The sequence below is a fragment of the Nanorana parkeri genome, unplaced genomic scaffold (assembly GCF_000935625.1).
Source record: "Nanorana parkeri isolate BGI_ZX_2015 unplaced genomic scaffold, ASM93562v1 scaffold1017, whole genome shotgun sequence".
NCBI lineage: Eukaryota > Metazoa > Chordata > Amphibia > Anura > Dicroglossidae > Nanorana > Nanorana parkeri.
The window spans coordinates 35,319-55,461 of record NW_017307285.1 but is presented as its reverse complement, the minus strand read 5'-3'; the positions used below and the strand labels follow the sequence as shown (position 1 = coordinate 55,461).

The window sequence follows — 20,143 nt, the reverse complement described above, 5'->3', positions numbered from 1 at the left end:
GTCACAAAGAAAGCAACATTTTGGAGCTACTCGGGGTTCCTTTATCAGGCTCATTATGACATTATGATGAAGGGACGCTGAGTGGCCCCAAAACATTGCTTTCTTTGTGACATGATGTGCATGCCTCAATAAAGATGTTTTTTGAATACTTCCTTCCAGTGTGCTGGTGACATACCTCATCTGTTTGATCTCATGTCCATACCCTCCTGTAGTTTTCTGTAAGTCAATCAGAGGTTATGTTAGCTTAGATTAACATTGCTCTGCAGTTTTCCCCGCACAGCTCAAAAAGCCTCCACTACATTTTTGTGCATTGCAGCCATATATTTTGAATGGGTTGCCTAATGCAGCATGCTGCAATGCACCTCTGAGCATGAAAACGTGCATAATAGGGCATAGCCTTGTGTATTGGGCAGGTGATGATCAGTGTTTCCTCCAGACATAACGTTTAGAATTGAGGCCAAACAGTTCAATCTTGGTTTTGTCAGACCAGATAATCTTGTTCCTCACAGTCTGACAGTCATTCAGGTGCTTTTTTGCAAAGTCCAAGTGGGCTTTCATGTGTTTCTAGTCACTATGCCATAAAGGCCAGATCAGTGGAGGGCTGCAATGATGGTTGTCCTTCTGGAGGTTTGTTCCATCTCTGGAGCTCAGTCAGAGTGACCAACAGGTTCTTGATCACCTCTCTTGCCAAGGCCCTTGTCCCCCACGATTGTTCAGTCTGGCCAGGAAACCAGCTCCAGGAAAAGTCCTGGTTGTGCCAAACTTATTCCATTTGAGAATTATGGAGGCCACTGTGCTCTTGGAAACCGGGAATTGTTTTGTGGCCTTCCCCAGATCTGTGCCTTGCAATAATCCTCTATGTGAGCTCTGCAGGCAGTTCCTTTGACCTCATGGCTTTTTGCTCTGCTACAGTATGCATTGTTAGCTGTGAGGCCTTCTATAGAGAGGTGTGTGCCTTTCCAACTCACGTCCAATCAATTTAATTTACCACAGGTGGACTCCGATCAAGGTGTAGAAACATCTCAGCAATGATCAAGAGAAATGGGAGGCACCTGAGCTAAATTTCAAGTGTTGTTGCAAAGGGTCTGAATACTTATGCCAATGTGATTTCAGTTTTTTCTTTTTAATAAATTCAGACATTTCTAAAATCCTGTTTTCACTAGTACATTTTCATAACAAGATTAATACAAGAGTTAAAGAAGACCTGTCACAAAAGAAAATGGAGGTTGGCAATGCTGAGCCCTCATGCAAATTGCTAGTTGCCTAGCTGTCGTGCTGGCATCGGTGCTTTTTGAGACAGCCACAGCAAATATGCAGATTAGGACTTCAGACATTGCTCTGACATTCCTGCTGTATATACTTGTTCTGGGTAACTGACTCATGTAATGATGCAATGGAGATCAGCATAACAGCAAGAAAAACAGAATTTTCAGAATGGGTTCATCAGTGGCAGCCACCACTGTATTTCTCATGGCAGGTTTACTTTAAAACTCAAGCAGGTTCATTTTCCCAGTTATCCCACTGTACGTGATTTTGATTATTACACAGAAGAGTAGATCACATCAACACATTCCACTAAATTCCTTGACACTTTAATTTTTCTGCACACATCTCGGGTGCATACGTGCATCTTTTTGCGTCCCAGATTCCCTCAGAAATGTTCCCTAACTTTGTTCCCGAACCCCTGCAGTTTGTCCTTCCTATACTTAATCAGAGGCTCCATTAGCTTAGATTAACAATCCTCTGCAGTTCCCTCAGCACAGCTCAAACACCCGGACTTGAGTGTCAGCTGCAGACATATTAATTGGCCTGGGGTCACCGGGAACTGTTTGGGGTCTTCAGCTGAAGTCTTTTCTGCATTGCCAAACAATTCTGCTTAGAATGGGCGACATAAGGAGATTGCAGGCACAGAACACATTGTATTTTGGGACATGTACAACAAGACAGCTTGTGTGCTTGTCAAATGAAGCGAAGAAGGGAAAAAGTACACAATTATTTATAGAGCGTTTTATGGGATTTCCAATTTTTATTAAAATGAGTTGCTTGATTCTGATTAGTGTTCCAGTCTTCCCAAAGCTTCTGAACAGAAGCACTTGGGCCCTTTCCTCTGTACACAGTGCTTGGTTCATCCACATAGATGTAAATGTAAAATAGGAGAGCAAATATACACAGATATTATAAAGCGCTATAGCAGGGGTAGGCAACCTCAGCACTCCAGCTGTGGCAAAGCAACAAATCCCATTAAGTTTCTGCCTCTGGGAGTCATGTCTGTGGCTGTTAGGGTCTTGCAATGTCTCCTGGGACTTGTAGTTCCAGAGAAGCTGAAGTTCCAAGGTTGCCTGTCCCTGTGCTTTAGACGTCAGGTCACGGACCTGAAACCCATCACGGTCCTAATCTTCCTTTTGAAAACGCTAGTTGCCTAGATGTCTCTAACTTCAGTACCAAGTCACAGACCTGAAACAAACATTCAGTAAGCGAAGTCAGAGTCAGGTCATACCTCCTGAGCTTCGTACATGTTCTGGGATAGTAAAGTATTGAACCAGAGGGTCACCATGATAGCCAAGCAACTTGCATTCAGGAGAGTCCAGCAATGTCAGCTCGTATACGTCTTGGTACAATAAGGCTACATTCACACTTGCATGTTTGTGCTCTATATGCAGAGACAAATCTGTCAGGCTAGATGTTGTGTTTATGCTTCTACATGCGTTAAATTATGTGTATTTACATCCATCTGCTACCAAATCCTAGCATCAAATCGTATTTACATGCGTTTTGGAATGTTTAGAAGTTAAAATAGATTCCCAGATTCACCCAACTTCTATTTTGTCTAAACACAGATAAAAAGCATATAAATGCAAAGTGTGAATAGATCCATTGGAAAGCATTAGATGAATATACAGTTGTAATCAAACTCATTCAACCCTCTTTGCTAATCAGGTTTATTGGCAAAATGTACAGACTTTCAGCTGCTTGCAATGAACAAATCATACAAAAAGCTATTGAAATAGGTTAACACAACAAATGTTTCTAGTGGTTTCCCCAAATTCAACTGAAAATGCAACTTTTAATGACAGTCTCAAAACTATTCAACCCACTGAATATAAGCCCTCACAAGAGCACTTGCAAAGCAGGTGTCTCAAGCACACTTGATGCAACTAATCAATGGCTTCATTAGCTGCAACATGCGTGTTTGAGCTAGGACACATTAAATACCCGAACTGGCTTTGGGTTTACCTGCAGAGTTTGTTGAGTGTCACGTTTGACTGCATGTTACAAATATGGCTTAGTCAAAAGAATGGTCACAAAAGTTATAAGAAGAGATCATCACCCTTCACCAACAAGGAACAGGATACAAGAAGATCGTGAAGGTATTGACTGTTCCTAGGGATCGTTGGAAGCATAGTTAGCAAGCTCAAAGTTAAAAGGAAGAGTGGTTACACTACCTGGACAGGGCAAAAAAAGGAAGCCATCATAAGGCTGCAACCAGATTTCTGTGAAGGTCGAGTGACTGCAAAAGACCTGCAGTAAGACTTGGTGGCAAAAGGCATTGTGGTTTCACTTTGCATAGTAAGGCACGTACTAGACGCAGAAGGTTTCCATGCCAGGACGCCAAGACATACATCACTACTGACCCAAAAGCACAAGCAAATTTGGCTTCAATATGCTCAAAATCATATAAGCCACAGAAGTTTGGGGATTCCGTTCTGTGGAGCAATGAAACAAAACTGGAACTTTTCGGCCCTATGCATAAACGTTATGCCTGGAGGAAGAGGAGTGAAGAATATGCTGAAAAGAACACATTGCCCACAGTTAAGCACGGTGGTGGATTGGGGATGCTCTAGGGCTGCTTTGCATCCTCTGGTGCTAGAAACCTAGTGTGTAGAAGGCAAGATGGATTCAAGTATCAGGAAATCCTAGGAGAAAGCGTCATGCTGTCTGTGAGGAAGCTGAAGCTTGGGTGTCATTGGACCTACCAACGGGACAATGATCCCAAGCATACCTCTAATTCCACCAAGGCTTGGTTGCAGAAGGTCCTGAAAGATTCTAGAGTGGCCATCACAGTCACCTGACTTGAACCATATAGACAATTTCTGGTGGGATTTGAAAAAGGTGGCTGCAGCACGCAAACCCAAAAATATTTGAACTGGAGGCCACTGCTCATGAGGAATGGGCTAAGATTGCTCAGCAATGTTGCCAGAAGCTGTTGTCTGGCTATGAATCTCGTTTGCCACAGGTCATAACAGCAAAAGGGTGCTCTACTAAGTGCTAGATGCTTCCCATGAAGGGGTTGAATAATTTGGAAACTGCAGAAGTCATTAAAAATTGCATTTTCAGTTGAATTTGGGGAAACCACTTGAAACATTCATTGTGTTGGCCTATTTCAGTTGCTTTTGTTTTATTTTTTTCATTGCAAACAGCTGAAAGTCTGTAGATTTTGCCAATAATCCTGATTTGCAATGGGGGTTAAATCATTTTGATTACAATTGTCTATGTGTTTAGAAAAGCTTTTTAAATGCACATACACTCATCTAATGGCACCTAGTGTGAATGTAGCCTATGTTTGTGCAAGACTAAGAATCCCTACAATAAATGCAATGTAGATGATGCAACACATTTTTAATGAGCAAAAAAGAGTTTAGAGTAAACACAAGAAAGATATTTTAATTAGAATAACAGCAAATTTACAGTACAAAAATATATTCAAGATAAAGCGGGAGCAATTTCAATGGAATTAATCCTTAGGATGGTCTGTGGGGTAATAGTAACTGTAATACAAAGAAGAAAAAAAAACCCGTTAGAATGTACTGTAAATATTGATGCAGTAAACCTAATATTTACTGGATTAGCTATACTCATTAGGAACCTGCAATAATAGCATTCAGTATATGAATTCCTTCACATGCCTTTATTGTTTTCCACCTTTGCACGCAGAACAAGCTGTCCAGCAAAAGTGACAGTAACAACAGAAGGAAAAACTATTATACGGACAAGAGTGCTTACAATGGTCAGCTTTAATAACAGTTGGTGAACCCTTCCCTGCAATGGAGCACACAGTGACGTTACAGCACTTGTAGTCCATAACGGTAGGTCCGTACTTCTGTACGGACCTGGCACATAAACAATGTAGAGGCCTGTGCAACACTCTGCAGCCTTCAATGCAAAAATGTAATAAATATAAATTAATGTGAATGTATTTTTTTTAACATTTTTGCAAAAGGTGGGCTATGCCTTTAAGGGGTATTTCCAGGTTGGCAGTCAAATTTGAGAAACCCCAAATATATGTTTCTTCTATATCCCCATTCACACAACATACTTAAAAATAATAATAAATATAAAAAAAATTACCTTTCTAGTTGTTTCTTTGAAGTACGCCCTTGGGGCAGACTGCAAGCAACTCTTAACAGTTTCAAAGTGAAGGGGGATAAAGTGGGGAGTTTGCCTCATTAACTTGCAATGCAGTAACCCAAGCCTCTCTAAATCCTTGTTAGGCAGACCGTGTACATATATAGTTTACAAATAATAATGAGATCTGCCAGCACAGTACAGTAAACATTAACTCCCCAACTTCCTTGCAAAGCAGTGGATAATTTAATTTTGGAGTTTGTTTTATTTTAGAAAAGAGCAAGTAAAATGTAAGCAGCAACTTTTAAATATATGTTTATTGGATTATATATGAATGGTAATTTCAGCTATATGGGTTAGTCCCAATTATTTTGAATGTACCACATTCCCCTTATGAGAATGGTCTATATTTCCAGAAAACGACTTTTCAGGTGTTACCTTTATGGAATCACAGAGACACATTTCTTTCAATAGAAAACAATTCTTATTTTATTACATGTACAAAAATACCATGCAGTAAAAAAAACAAAAAACAACACACACATTAAAAAAAAACCCCCAAAACTCTAGTACCTAAGATTTGTATTCCCTTACGAGGTCTACATCCCCCACGTCACCCTGTTAACCCCAACACTAAATATCTTAGAGGATTATTGTGTATCATGTTGTAAATCCTGTTACATATATAATGTATGAGGAGGTTCTAAATGTAACACGATTAATAACTTGATGTGATTCCATAAAGGTAGCACCTGAAAAGTATTTTTCTGGAAATATATTTGAATAGTAAGTGTAACAAATATCAACTAACAGGGTTATTCACAAAAGGCTGAAGAGTTTGGAGAAGGCAGGAGAAGTGAACAATCTAGGCCAAAATAGCCGATTTGGAAAAATTCTCCACTTCAGCTCACTTTCCAGTTCAGCTATGTTGTCCTAGATTGTTCACTGCTCCTGTCTTCTCCAAACTCTTCACCCTTTTGGGAATAGACCTGTTGGTGTTATCTCAGTTTGGCTGCAAAAGTGGGAATACTCCAAGGCCAGACTACACAGGTATCAGTGATGTATTTACCATGAGTTTTTCCTGGATTTAGGCCCCGTTCACACCAAGGCGGTTTGGCTCTGTGCGATCCGAACCGTCCTCTTGCCCGAATCGCTCCCTGACCCTTTTTTTCCCGCTGATACTGCCTTCAATGGAACCTTGCTGTTTTTTCAGTTGGTGCTTTCAAAACCACCGTTGTAAAATCCACGCTGATCCGCAACCACCCTGGTGTGAACGGGGCCTTATACTGAGTTGTATAGAGGGGGAAAAAAGAAAGCACCAACTGACGTTAATCTGACCTGATCTCAAATGTCTGTGTACACTAGTCCTCAAGGTATATCAAATACAAAACACATGCCACACACATTTCCTTCCCATGTAGCAGTATTATTTCTAGCTGTATACATCCTTACTTTTCTTCTTCTGGTATCTATGTCGCCTCCAAAACTTCATGTTGATCTTGGGATGGGACTCTGTTTTTTCAATCACTGTGGCTTCAACTCGTACTAAATCTTTCCTGGAAACACGATAATGTCAAAATACACATAGTAAAAATAGTTTCATGTCTTACAGACTTCCGACATGTGGATGCCTGGGAAACCAATCTGGAATCTATTTAACAGATAACCACCGCATATTTTACTCATTTACCAGAACTCATTTAAAAATTTTAAAAAAAGCTATAGTTTATGATGTTTTTATATAAACATGTTTACTATATAATGAAGGTGAAAGAAAGCTACATTAATATAGAATCACTAGTAAAAACTTCATAACTCCAACCTACATGCTCTTTTTGTTTCTCTTTATGAGCTGCAGCAGTACCTGAAGTAAGAATTTGGAGGCATACTAAAACAAAACAAAAAATAAAAGTACTTGCATAATGTAGTTGGCGCCTCCAGCAGGGTATTTTGCATTTTTTGGTACAAGGGACCCTAAAAAAGCAAGGAGCTCTGATATGCAAAACAGCAACCACGCCACCACGCCCAGAAATCACAATGATGGGCCAATAGTGAGGTAGAAATGTGAGCACGCCACAGCCCACAACCACATGAGATTTTCAATGTTTGCAAACATGGACATTTCTTTTTCGAGGTCCCTGGGTGATCTGCAGGAATTACAAAGCTATATGTGGCATCTGGAGCTTTCAACTATACTAAGTTTTGTGTATCTTGTATACTATGGCAAGATATTCACGTTCAAGTGGAGTTTTAACCCCATTCACTAAAAATCACCTCATCCCGCAGCCTGGCATGCTGAGATGAAATCTTACATTTACTAAACAAACATTTTTCTTTTACGGTACTTATAATTATTGTTTTTCTACTTCCTGGTACCCTTGTGCAATAGTATATCTGTAAAAAAAAAAGTCAAGGCAACTGGACTTGCTGTATTTTTCTTGAAGACGTTTCACTGGTCATCCAACCAGCTTTCTCTATTCAGAATGACTTGCCCAAAGTAAGACTAATGGCATCTGGGTATGTCTTTAATTAGGAGATTTTTATTGGAATATACATAGACATATAAAACACTGTCTGAACGAGTGCCGTTCAAGTGCGACCTCTGCGCAGGGACAAAAATATTCCCTGCACGCCTTCGTCCTCTGGTTGTCCAATATCACTAACCTGACACCCAGCAACCATTCCTATATGAGTATTGGTCACCTATCCTATAAAAAATAAAACTCTCGCCATAATATCTAAGCTACTACACCTACACCTGCAGCGACTTACAAGGGTTCAGAAACAGGTAAGGGGGACCTGTTTTAATGTTTCCTGTTTAAAAAAAAAAAAAAAAAAGAAGCGGCACACTGTAGAACACCAGCAGCTATAGAGGAACAACAAATCCCAGCAATAATACATAAAACAGCCTTTACAATGTATTATTGCTTGGATTTGTAGTTGCTCTATAACTGGTCAGTGGTAATCTGCATTGCGTATTATACAGCGCAATTGAGAATACCACCAGCTATAGAGGACTACAAGTCCCAGCAATAATACATTATATGCAATGCAGAATACCAGCAGTTACAGAGGACTACAAATCCCAGCAATAGTACATTATAGTATAATGTTGTACTATTGCTGGCATTTCTTGTATTCCTATATAGCTGCTGGTATTCTGCATTTCGCCGTATAATCATTATACAGTGCACTGCACAATACCACCAGCTATAGAGGACTACAAATTGCAGCAATAATACATTATATACAGCCCAATGCAGAATAACGCCAGCTACAGGAGGACTACACATCCCAGCAATAGTACATTATAGTATAATGTACTATTGCTACATTCCTCTATAGCTGCTGGTATTCTGCACTGCGCCGCTGTATAATGTACTATATTGCACACCACACTCTTTTTTAACTTCCACCGCACCAAGCTTGCTCCCGTGATGGACTACAATCTCAATAGAAACTAGTAGTCCATCACTGGAGCCTTTTTTTTTTGTATCCGATTAATCGTACTTAATAATTGGCAAATTAATCGATTATGAAAATAATCGTTAGCTGCAGCCCTACTTTCACCATTTTTTTTAATACAAAGCATTGGGAAGTGTGTGTGTGTGCTTAAGGAGAACAAGTTAAATTTTTGTTGACTCAGGCCCTCCACCCCCCTTATTTAAGTTGTTAGCCCCCTCTAAAATCTCTCTACCTCAATGGTGACCTTCCTGAGGATTGGTGACAAAAACCAAACTATGTAATCAAGATGCGGCCAAACAAGTGTTTTTTATAAAGCAGTAGAATTTTATTTCTATCCCTTGAAAAAATTGCTTTGTTAATACAAGCTGCAGCTTGGCATCGCAAGTGGTTCTGTAAGGGTTCACAGAGAATATATAATGAAGGCAATGAATAGCTTACCCAAGTAGAGGCTTTCCTATAAGTGTGAAATTATCACTGCCAACCAGAAGCACCTGAGAAAGGGAGAATAGTCAATAAATATTCTACTACATAGACCAAGTACAAAAGACAGTTCCTCCAATTAAATCTTCCATTAAACGCATACTGCACATGACTGAGTAGGGCATCTGGCAACAAGAGAGGCAGTGAAGGCAAACATGTACATAAATTACTGCGCTCACGTTCCAGGTCACATGATCTAAAGCCAGCACGTGAAATCATGTGACTTGAAGCAGCTCTGCATTGTGGGCACCAATGTCAGCAAAACAATCATTTACTTTCACTCTGCTGATGCTGGGGCCCCACTGTAGGTCACTACAGCTCCATACATGTCACCAGAACTAGAACGTTACTGCTTTTTACAGCCTAAAGGAGAGCGTCTTGATACTTTCCTGCCCCTAGCTTACTTCATCTATTAAAACCGACCTTGCATTGCAGGGATATATTAATAAACGCATCTCACCAATAAAGCCCATGTGAACTTTCACTTTAAATCAGCTAAATATATTTCAGGTACATTAAGAGCTCTTACACACAGGCGTCGGGTCCTATATGCTGTAAATGCCGGTGTATTCCCGCAGGAAGAGAGCCTCAGGTACAGCATACAGCCTCACACTAAAGCCAATGGCTGTACGCTGTTGGTGGGTATAGGCTGGCATTGAGTAAATCTGCTCACGTGCAAAGACAAAAAAATCTTGATTACACCCAGTCTGCGCCTGAGATTTTCCACCTGTGTACATGTGTGGGTTTAATTAGTGACTCTAATTGGGCGGGTGTATGCTCCACCTGGGGCTCTTGGCCAGTGTCAATACGCCGACATTACAAAATAAGCTGGCACCCGGGTTCAAGAACCCTAAAACAGCGTGTGCAAAGTCTAACGGTTGATTTTTCTTTAGGAGGCAGCTGCATCTAGAGTAGATGGGTGTAACGAGCGACTCTCTATGCGGTCCAGCTCACTGATGTCACTGGTTGCCAGGAGCTCTGGCTGGAGTCCCGCTCAGCTCCCTGGCAACTGACGTCAGTGAGCTGGGCAGGAAGCCGGACAGTGTCACAGGTTGCTAAGAGCTCTTAGAAACCTGGGGCGCCGTGGCCGCCCTAAGCCCCCTTCCTAAGGAAATACCGCCTCGGGCTGCCTCCTTATTGGTATGGCCCTCCTCGCTAATGGCAGTAAGGAGCTGGAAGTACAGTGCAAGCTCTGTATTCTCCGGGGAGACTAAAAAAAGGCTAACAAGTTTGATTAAAAAACACTGTACATAACTAAGGGAAGATGTAAACACCTATGAATGACACCAAATGAAAACAAACTATGGTGTCTGAAGTTAAGGTCTAAGGAACATGTCAGCCCTTCCATGACCCAGTCTACTGACATATGGCTAAATATGTATGGGCTAAGTCCAAATAAAACAATCTTCAGGCACATCCCTACACTGGGTTTAACTTTTGAACCTCCCCCCCCAATAATAATAAAAAAAACAGTAAATGGAGTGGAAGAAAAATACCTTTTCTAACCGGATTCGGTCTCCGCACTGTGCTTCCACTGAGCCGTTAATTAAAACAAGGTCTTCATTAGTTACTTTCCACTGTTTACTTGCAAAATGAATGATGGCGAAAAGACGCCCAAACTGTCCTGTGGCGATGAGGCTGTTTACATTTTTAACCAGCTCTACAAAAAGAAGAAGAAAAAAAAGGACAAACAAAATGAAGACAGAATTATTTAATTACAACCTAAATAAAGATTGGTGGACATGGCTATACAAGCGTATAAATAAAAAACACTGTCACAATAGTTACAAGAACATCTGCTTTCTTTAGCAGACATTTGCAAAGTGAATAAATACTGAAGCAAGCAAGGGTGAGCCCCATAAATAATTAGTTTTAAGTTGCTGCAAGATAAGCACGCTATAGCAGGGATTAAGCACTTAAGGGCCTGTTTTAACTAGCCGCACACTAAAACGATCAGTTTTAGGCTCCATTCACATATAGCGTTTGCGTTTCCTGCGCGGCACGAAATCGTAAAATTTTTTAATCTGCACGGATTCCGCTCGTTTGCAGATATAAAAGAGCCGTGGATGGGTGGAATCAGCCATAATATCAAGCTTGTTCTATTTTGCGGAAACCGCGGGGCCGCCGCAAGTCTGAGCAATGCATTTAAAGTGCATTGTTTTTTAGGTTTAGAGTGGTTCTGCGTGTATTCGTATGGCTGAATATGCGCAGACAACCGCTCCTGTGTAAATGGAGGCTAAGTGTGCAGGCTAGGGTCCGTTGTGTGCCTGCTTTGGGGGAGAAGTGGCTTTCATTGTCACAACGCAAGGCACAGTTTAATTTTTTTCCTTTTTAACTTTATTAAAATGTCAAATTGACACTTCATTAATTCACGGTCCTCCGCTGCAGTGCGAAAACCGGCGGTGACTTCCGCAACCAACCTGAAGGCAGCTGCAACACTGTGAACGGGGCACATAGAAAACAACTGGTTTTAGTGTCTTTTCGGTAACTGGTGTTAATCAAGTGCAGCCCCTAATGGAAACATCTCGTGACAGAAGCACAAAAGCTGCTCCCTCACTGGTTCCTCCTGCTGATCTCCATGCCATTACTCTCAAGGAGGACTTCTCAGAATCACGGTGATGTTCGGCGATGCGGACAAAAGGAAAAGTAAGCATTTAGCTTTTAGATTCTAAGCCCTCACGGGCAGGGTCCTCCTTACCATGTTGTCTTGATTTGTATTGTGATTGTAATGTCTTCCTTATATTGTAAAGTGCTGAGCAAACTGTTGGCGCTATATAAATCCTGTATAATAATTTACAGTCTTTAACAGGTATATTTCTGCTGGTTGCCCTAAAGAATAATTGCCCCCTTTAATTAAAACACAAAAATTAAAAGGGTCGATCTATCAAAAAGTGATAATTTAGTTGCAGGTGGAATCTGGTGGACTGGTTCAGCCTCTGGCTTCATATTTAATATCCTGGGTACTCCACCAGCAAGACTGCCCTCTCATAAAACCTGAATCTGTTCATGTCCACCTGGGGGTGTCCCTTAAACTTCTGTTCCATTTCTCATTATATAAAATATCCAACAGGGAGAGTAGGAACCTCTCATAATTGTCTCAGTAGGTGTGCAGACCCAAGCACAGAGATCTCACCCCAAGAGATATAAAAAGGCTGCAAACAGCCCCAGGTACAATCATCTAAGAGGGCAATCAATTGCGTCAAATGAATTTTTTATGGTCGCTTACTAATGCTCCCTCAAAATAAGACAGATTGCCATGGCAATCACGGTTTTATTATATCCACATATAAAATAACATTATTATAAACAACAACATTAAAATATGAAAGCATTGTGACCTAACCTCTATGTTGTTCCGTTTCTTCAATGGGATCCGGCAGTTCAATCTTTGGCCATGGTGGTTCAGATAAGGACGTCTTCGGTACATAACTGGAAAACAGTTTTATATTCAATCATTTCAAAATCAGAAAGCAATAATCACATGAAATAACAAAGGAGACTTTGGCAGTCTATTCATTGTAATTTTCATGCTTTGAGGTACACTACAATAAGCAACACCTTCCTTTTGAAAAGGCTGTTAATGGCCCTCAACGAATGAAAAACAAATTGGTCCAGTGTATTTCTTTTCAGCAAAGCACAAGGCACCGCGCATATGCATGTGAGCATTGCAGTACATGTGTCTTTTAACTTTGAATGAAAACACACATCAACAGAGTGTTACCGGGCATTGTGGCAGCAAGCCCCTACTGAAACATCTCACTTAATCCCAGGGAAAACCAATCAGAGTAACAAAACATCGCCAAACATACTACAAAAGTGTTATACGGGAAAAAAGCTTTGCCCCCCAGTTGTGGACATTCATGGGTTTAAAATCATCTCGGACACCCTGGGTTATGCCATAAAATGGCAGCTCCCATATTTCTATTCTGATAGGTATCTTTATAGGAAAGTTCAGAATTGAAACAAAACCCAGTCTTCTTCTCCATAGCTCCCAACCAGGCCGGTAAAAATCTAGCACTGGGTGGTCAATAGTCCTCTTCTTTAAAATGTCAAATATTCTTGGAGGGGCTGCTCCCATGCAAAACTAGGGACCCTCCAATTAGTATAGAGGGGTCTCAAGTGGAACCAACTGTAGAACAAACAGGGGTGCCACTGCCGATAGTAGAGTATGGTAATTGTAATGGAATTTTATTAGTAAAGATTAATACTAGGGATACACCAATACTAGTTTTTCGGTATTGAGTACGAGTACCAATATTTTGCTTTCGGTACTGGCAGATACAGAGTACCGATGCTTCCGTTGGCATGGAACTGGCTTCCCGGGCAATCAGGAAGCCAGGCAGCATGGAACTGGCTTCCCGGGCAATCAGGAAGCCAGGCGGCATGTAATGACTTGCTGTCCTGGAAGCCGGCTCCATGTTGTTTGGCCGGCTGGATTGTAATTAGCCTGCCTCCCCGCTTCCTCATTGGCCGGGATACCGGCTCCATGCTGATTAGCTGGGAAGCCGGCTTCCCAGCCAATCAGCATTAAGCCGGCTATTCGACCGGCTCGATGCGGACTGGCCAGGAAGCCAGCTTTTTAGCCAATCAGCATGGAGCCAGCTTCCCGGCCAAGAAGCCAGGAGGTGGGTCATTACTCGCCACCCGGCTTCCGGATTGCCCAGGAAGCTGGCTCCATGTTCCCCTACGGCACTGCCGGTCAGACGAAATTTTCCTCTGACCGGAAGTACCGGTACCGGGGAAGGTATCAGTGCGAGTACTCGCCCAAATATTCGGTATCGGCACATCCCTAATTAATACAACAAATCATTTTTAGTTATGTATTGATCTTACAAATAAAATACCATAATGGACTCTGCGATCAGCAGTGGCACCCCTGTTTGTTCTACATGAGCTTACAATAGGTGGCTAGGGAGGGAGGCTGGGTTTTTACACACTGAACTTGTTCAATAAAGGGGAGATCCTCCAGAAAATGTATATCCCATAGCAGGCCCTCATGGGTTAAGCATATTTTCAGTGAGAACAGACATCCCTTCATCTGCTATTGGCGGGTTGCCCTGAGATCAGAAACCACAATTCCAGATTCTCCTTTCTGTGAAAGTTACTGGTAAAATCTGCTATTGTGACTCCTACAGTCAGATATAATGATGTTATTACATTTACATGAGCAGCTGCTGTTTAGGACATTAGCTGGCCATGTCATTTTCACATGAAAAGTATAATTCAATAAAAATGTTTACTAAATAATTTAATAACCAACATAGCGTCACTGTTCCTAGAAAGAGCTCAGCAGGGCTTATGCTGCATCTGGGGATTCTTGCAGCAAGACATTATGAGTTTTTGCGGCAGGAATCTCAGCTGCATCTGTACAGATTCAGCCGCTCTGCTAGTTCATGTTAATGACAGGGTGACATCGGCCTCATCTGTTAGCGGTAGTCCGCATGTAATCGTATATGGAACGAGCACCTGCAGTTCAGGATAGATGACTGCCCCTGAATGCAGGATACATGCAAGGACATCTATCCTGAACCACGACTAATTGCACCATGTACGATTACATGTGGACTGCTGCTGACAGATGCGGCCGCTGTCACCTTGTCATCAATATGAATGGGCACAGCAGCTGCATCTGTACATGCACACCTAGGATTCCCGACCCATAGCTTCTTGCCACAGGATTCCCAAGACGCCATGTATGAATGCAGCCTAACAGAGGGCATAGAGAGTGATGAGTGTGGTCACTTCAGTTTTGGATAGGGTAGGGGAGAGTTAAAATCTCGGTCAGATTTTATTGCCATTTTTCCACTGGGGAGATTTTGCCCACTCATAGAGCCCTTTGAAAGTGGTCATCAAGTCAGGAGATCTTTCCAGTGGACATGCCCCGAGCACTAAAAACACATTTCTATTAGGCCCCTTTAAATGTGGATGATCAGGAGGGGATCCATACACAGATCCCCTCCTGAGTGGATCGGTAGCAGTGTCACCGCTGTGTCATCTGTGTCCAACCAAGAAGAAAATTAAATGACCGGACCCCATTGAAATGGAACCACGTTATGTTTGTGTTTCCAGACCTGGCTGGAGTTGGGGGTAACTGGGTGTAAATGGACACCCGTTTGTTTAGACCCTGCTGTCCAAAGGATAGCATTGGGCATCCAATTGGGTCTGCCTGAAAGACTGACAGGCGGATACAATTGGACTACCCATGTGAAAGGGGCCTTAGGCTGGGAAAGTGTTACGCTGGTCATACACACGGGGGGGAATTGGCAGTGCTGTGTTAAACAGGGACAGTGACACAAATTGTGAGACAGATTTATTACAAGGTTACAGCCGGAGTCATAAGTTCTTCCCTCAGTTGCTCTAAAGCACTATGACAAAATAAAATCTGACCCGACCACTTCTTAATTATACCCGTTTACGGTGAGAATCTGTCACATCTTCAGTAACAAATCCATCTCAGAGCTTTGTAAGCTGTCACATTGGCTGCTCGAGAAAACAAGACACTTGGGATTGTAAACTGGCCGCAGAGACTTTGCAACTAACTGTGTCTCTAATTTGTTTGATAAATGTCTCCAATTAAGATTTTTCTTGTTCAGTCCCACAAGCTTAATGAGAGAAATCTTTCGATTCCTTCATTCACACTACACAGCGTGGATGGAGAAATTGCAGGTGGATGGAGAAATTGCCACCTGCCAGCTGTCAAAATACCTGAACTGTGATTGGCTGCAGTCAATGTTCACCCACTGCCTTTGACAAAAGTAGATCACCTTTTGTCATGATGGGTGGTCCCAAGCAGGGTCACCCACGGATTGAATCTCAGCCAATTCAGCTTTGGAAAATTGCTCAGGTTCTTATTGCTGCTCGGACTCTGTTGAGGAGATTTTTCCTCACTTCCTGTCCTAAAGAATTTCCCTAACAGGAATGCAGGAAGCAACAGAAACCAGAGAGAGAGGCTTCCTCACTCCATCCCAAAGAAAACCATTTCTGCTTTTCACTGGGAAAAACTTTTTCTTTTATAAAATCAATTGTTTCTTTGAAATAAAGTTGATCGTATTACTTTCACACGGCTGTCTGATGTTAAAAAAAGATAATGAAATAAATACTCTCAAATTCCATTAACATATCTTGGCAAGAGCTTTGCTGTTCCCAGGAAGGGCTCCAAAACATCTACAGTATAGCTGCAGCACACATACTGAGGGAGATTTATCACTCAAGTTGCCACTTACCTAGTCTACGTGTATATATATATATATATATATATATATATATATATATATATATATATATATATATATATTTGTGCACAGTTTTGTTACATGTATCCATTATAGCCAAAGATCTAAAGGGAACTATTCCATACAAGCTACATTACATTGTATCTAAACCAAAGAAATAAACATGTGATGCTCCATTCGTTTTCTCCTTGGTATCATGCCAGTAGCCCACTGGCTGCATTCTTATTCTCCAGAGTATCGTGCCAGTAACACACTTGCGGCATTCTTATTCTCCTGAGTATCATACCAGTAACACACTTGCTGCATTCTTATTCTCCTGAGTATCATGCCAGTAACACACTTGCTGCATTCTTATTCTCCTGAGTATCATACCAGTAACACACTTGCTGCATTCATTTTCCCCTGAGTATCATACCAGTAACACACTTGCTGCATTTGTTGCCTCCTGAGTATCATACCAGTAACACACTTGCGACATTCGTTTTCTCCTGAGTATCATGCCACTAACACACTTGCTGCATTCGTTTTCTCCTGAGTATCATACCAGTAACACACTTGCTGCATTTGTTGTCTCCTGGGTATCATACCAGTAACACACTTGCGGCATTCGTTTTCTCCTGAGTATCATGCCAGTAACACACTTGCTGCATTCGTTTTCTCCTGAGTATCATGCCAGTACCACACTTGCTGCATTCCTTTTCTCCTGAGTATCATGCCAGTACCACACTTGCTGCATTCCTTTTCTCCTGAGTATCATACCAGTAACACACTTGCTGCATTCCTTTTCTCCTGAGTATCGTGCCAGTAACACACTTGCTGCATTCATTTTCTCCTAAGTATCATGCCAGTAACACGCTTGCTGCATTCATTTTCTCCTTGATATCATGTAACACACTTGCTGCATTCATTTTCTCCTAAGTATCATGCCAGTAACACGCTTGCTGCATTCATTTTCTCCTTGATATCATGTAACACACTTGCTGCATTCGTTTTCTCCTGGGTATCATGCCAATAACATACTTCCTGTCCTAGGATGACAACGCTTACTGTACTGCATCTATGGAGGAGCAGCGCTGTCACCCTAGGACAGAAAGTGTTAAGATTACAGAACAAACTGCCTCTCCTCATCTCCATGACACAGGTGGAAAGTGTGAAGTAGTTCTCAAAGGAAAACAGGACAGGGCTGATAACAATGCTTGCAATTTCAGTGCAGCATTGTCAGCACACTACAGGACATTGGAAGGTGTTCATAAGAAACGTTTACACTTGCTGAAGAGATACAGCTCGTGTTTTTAATGGTATATTTAACAGACCAAAAGGAAGCCAAATGAATAGAGAAGTTCATGGTCAAGGTTCACATACACTTTCCCTCAGGACAGCAAGATGGCAGACAAAACAAGCACACGAATTTCTGAGGTTATGTCAGGATAATTTCAACTGAACCCATGCCTGAGCAGTGCAGTGACATCTGCATATTGTTCACAGGAAAACACTTTTTTTTTAATATTGCTTGCTGTTACTGTGGCCTCATTTTTTAAACATACTTTACATCTGATTAAAGTTATTTTACTAGTGCAGCCTTACGTCTTAGAGTCAGGTGTTCGCTGTTATTCAGTATTCTTTCCCTGTCAGAGCCGAAATACTAGTCCTGTGTCAGACTGTAAGACCTATATGGTTTGTGACCCTTCTGCCTGATCTCAAGCATAATACCCGACACGCTACCCGAAATGATGACGGGTAAAACCCACAAACGGCTTTTGAGAAAGTCAATAAGCTGCTATATCCGCTGTATATCTCGTCAGACAAGAGATATACAGTGGGTCTATTTGTTCAGGAAGTTGTTGTAGTGCTGCGTGCACTTTCTACACAAGTGGAATAGCTTTTGTATTGTTTTTATGTCATTTTAATAAACGAACATGCACTATATAAAGTGGATTGTGCATCATTTATTAGGAACTGCTATACAAGATCTTATCCACTTGGTGGGAAGAGGAAGAGAAGTGGTAAAACGTTATTACCTGGTTATACTGTACAGGGGGAGTTGTGGAGCACCAAAGGGATTACCAATTGAGCTGTTTTACCTTTCTAGGATGGGAAAGGGGTAACATTTATGATTGGTGTTTCCAATCTGTTTCAGGGACACAGTTGAACACGCAGTTTGGAGTGAAGACAAGATTACGATTATATAAAGAGACTTTCATTAAAAACATATATAATATATATATATATATATAGTAGCAGAGCATCCCAGAGGGAGCCTGGGAAAGTCCTGTTCGGAGTTTATAGGTCTCCCAGGTTCCTCTACTATACTATCCTCTACAATATATCTGTGGAGCTTCACATTATTGCAGATGCTGATTGGCAATTTTTTAATATAAAAGTGAGCTCAGGCAGAAGACAGGGCAGCCTTACAGTCTGACACTTCATCTCAGAAAAAGAGAGAACACTTATAAATCAAGTATTCCCTGAAAGGTGTGTCTCTATCATTATTAATGATGTGTGGGGGCTTGGTGCCAACCCAATTCAGCTAAGTTCACCCAAGCCCATGCAAAACTGTGACTGGCACACTCCTTCCAAGCCCAATCAGTTGCGGTCAGAGTCCCAGAGCTACATGACACAAAAGGGGTGGGGAATACCCCAGCCGCAAATGATTGGGCCCGGAGGGGTGTGTGTCGGTCACAGTTTTGCACAGGCTTCAGCGAACTGGGTGCGCACAAAAGGGGTGGGGAATACCCTAGCCGCAAATGATTGGGCCCGGAGGGGTGTGTGTCGCCCCTGGACATTTCTATTCATTATGCCAATTAAAAATTGGGGAAATATACTACCACAAGTACTAAGCAGACAGGCTGTGTAATCCGTATTCATTTCAAGGCTGTGTTTCAATAGTGAATGGATTGCACCTTATACATCCAGTCTATTACAACAATTTCCAGCAGCAAACAATGTATATATGAAATGTAATATTAAACTCCTGAGGGATTACGATGTGACATTTACCTAGGCTGCAGAGAAGAGCTTCGTGAGCACAGATATCGAAGAGACGGCCGGAGCAACGTTACTGAAATAAAGAAGGAGACGTCCGTTATAGGCAAGAAAGCAATATTGTGAAGTTAGCTTATATAAAGGTTAAGATCCAAATGACTATTTATTCATTCAAGCAAATAAAACCATAAGCTATCCATAAATATTCTGCTCTTATTATATCACAATTCCTAATACTGTGCTGTTTACAGGTCTAACCATGAAAATTCACTAAACTAGAACAATTATTTGCCATAATAGTTACCTTCAGCAATGTGACCCTGAAGCCACAAGTCTGCAAAGTACAGTACACCTTCCTAAAAGAGTATTTATACGTCATGCCCAGCACAAGTCCTAGGGACCTCAAACTGGAACGAAACACTTGTCAATAAAATAATAATATTGCATTGAATTCCCCATGAAGGGGAATCACTCAACAATCCAACAACCATAGGAGAGAATTCTTCAGAATTGTTACTGCCTATTACACATCCCATTACAGGTCTTGTTGTTGTATTGACACACTTTGGAAAAAAATTGGTTTCTGTACTTCAATCATTTGTAGCCTAAAAGGCGTTCGCATCATGTACACTGACAGGTAC

General features: G+C 41.5%; 1 protein-coding gene across 1 annotated transcript in view; it reads right to left on the bottom strand.

The window, feature by feature from the left end:
* Window positions 1–4,661: 4,661 nt before the first annotated feature.
* The window catches only part of MRPL21 (mitochondrial ribosomal protein L21), a 19,298-nt gene continuing 3,816 nt past the window's right edge, over window positions 4,662–20,143 (bottom strand). Inside the window, exons 2-7 of the mRNA XM_018567182.1 lie at window positions 19,518–19,578; window positions 12,632–12,717; window positions 10,785–10,948; window positions 9,247–9,299; window positions 6,796–6,899; window positions 4,662–4,766 (exon numbers count right to left, since the gene is read on the bottom strand). Of these exons, the coding sequence (XP_018422684.1) occupies window positions 4,702–4,766; window positions 6,796–6,899; window positions 9,247–9,299; window positions 10,785–10,948; window positions 12,632–12,717; window positions 19,518–19,578 (533 nt within the window). The 3' untranslated portion in view covers window positions 4,662–4,701. The remainder of the gene's footprint in view (window positions 4,767–6,795; window positions 6,900–9,246; window positions 9,300–10,784; window positions 10,949–12,631; window positions 12,718–19,517; window positions 19,579–20,143) is intronic.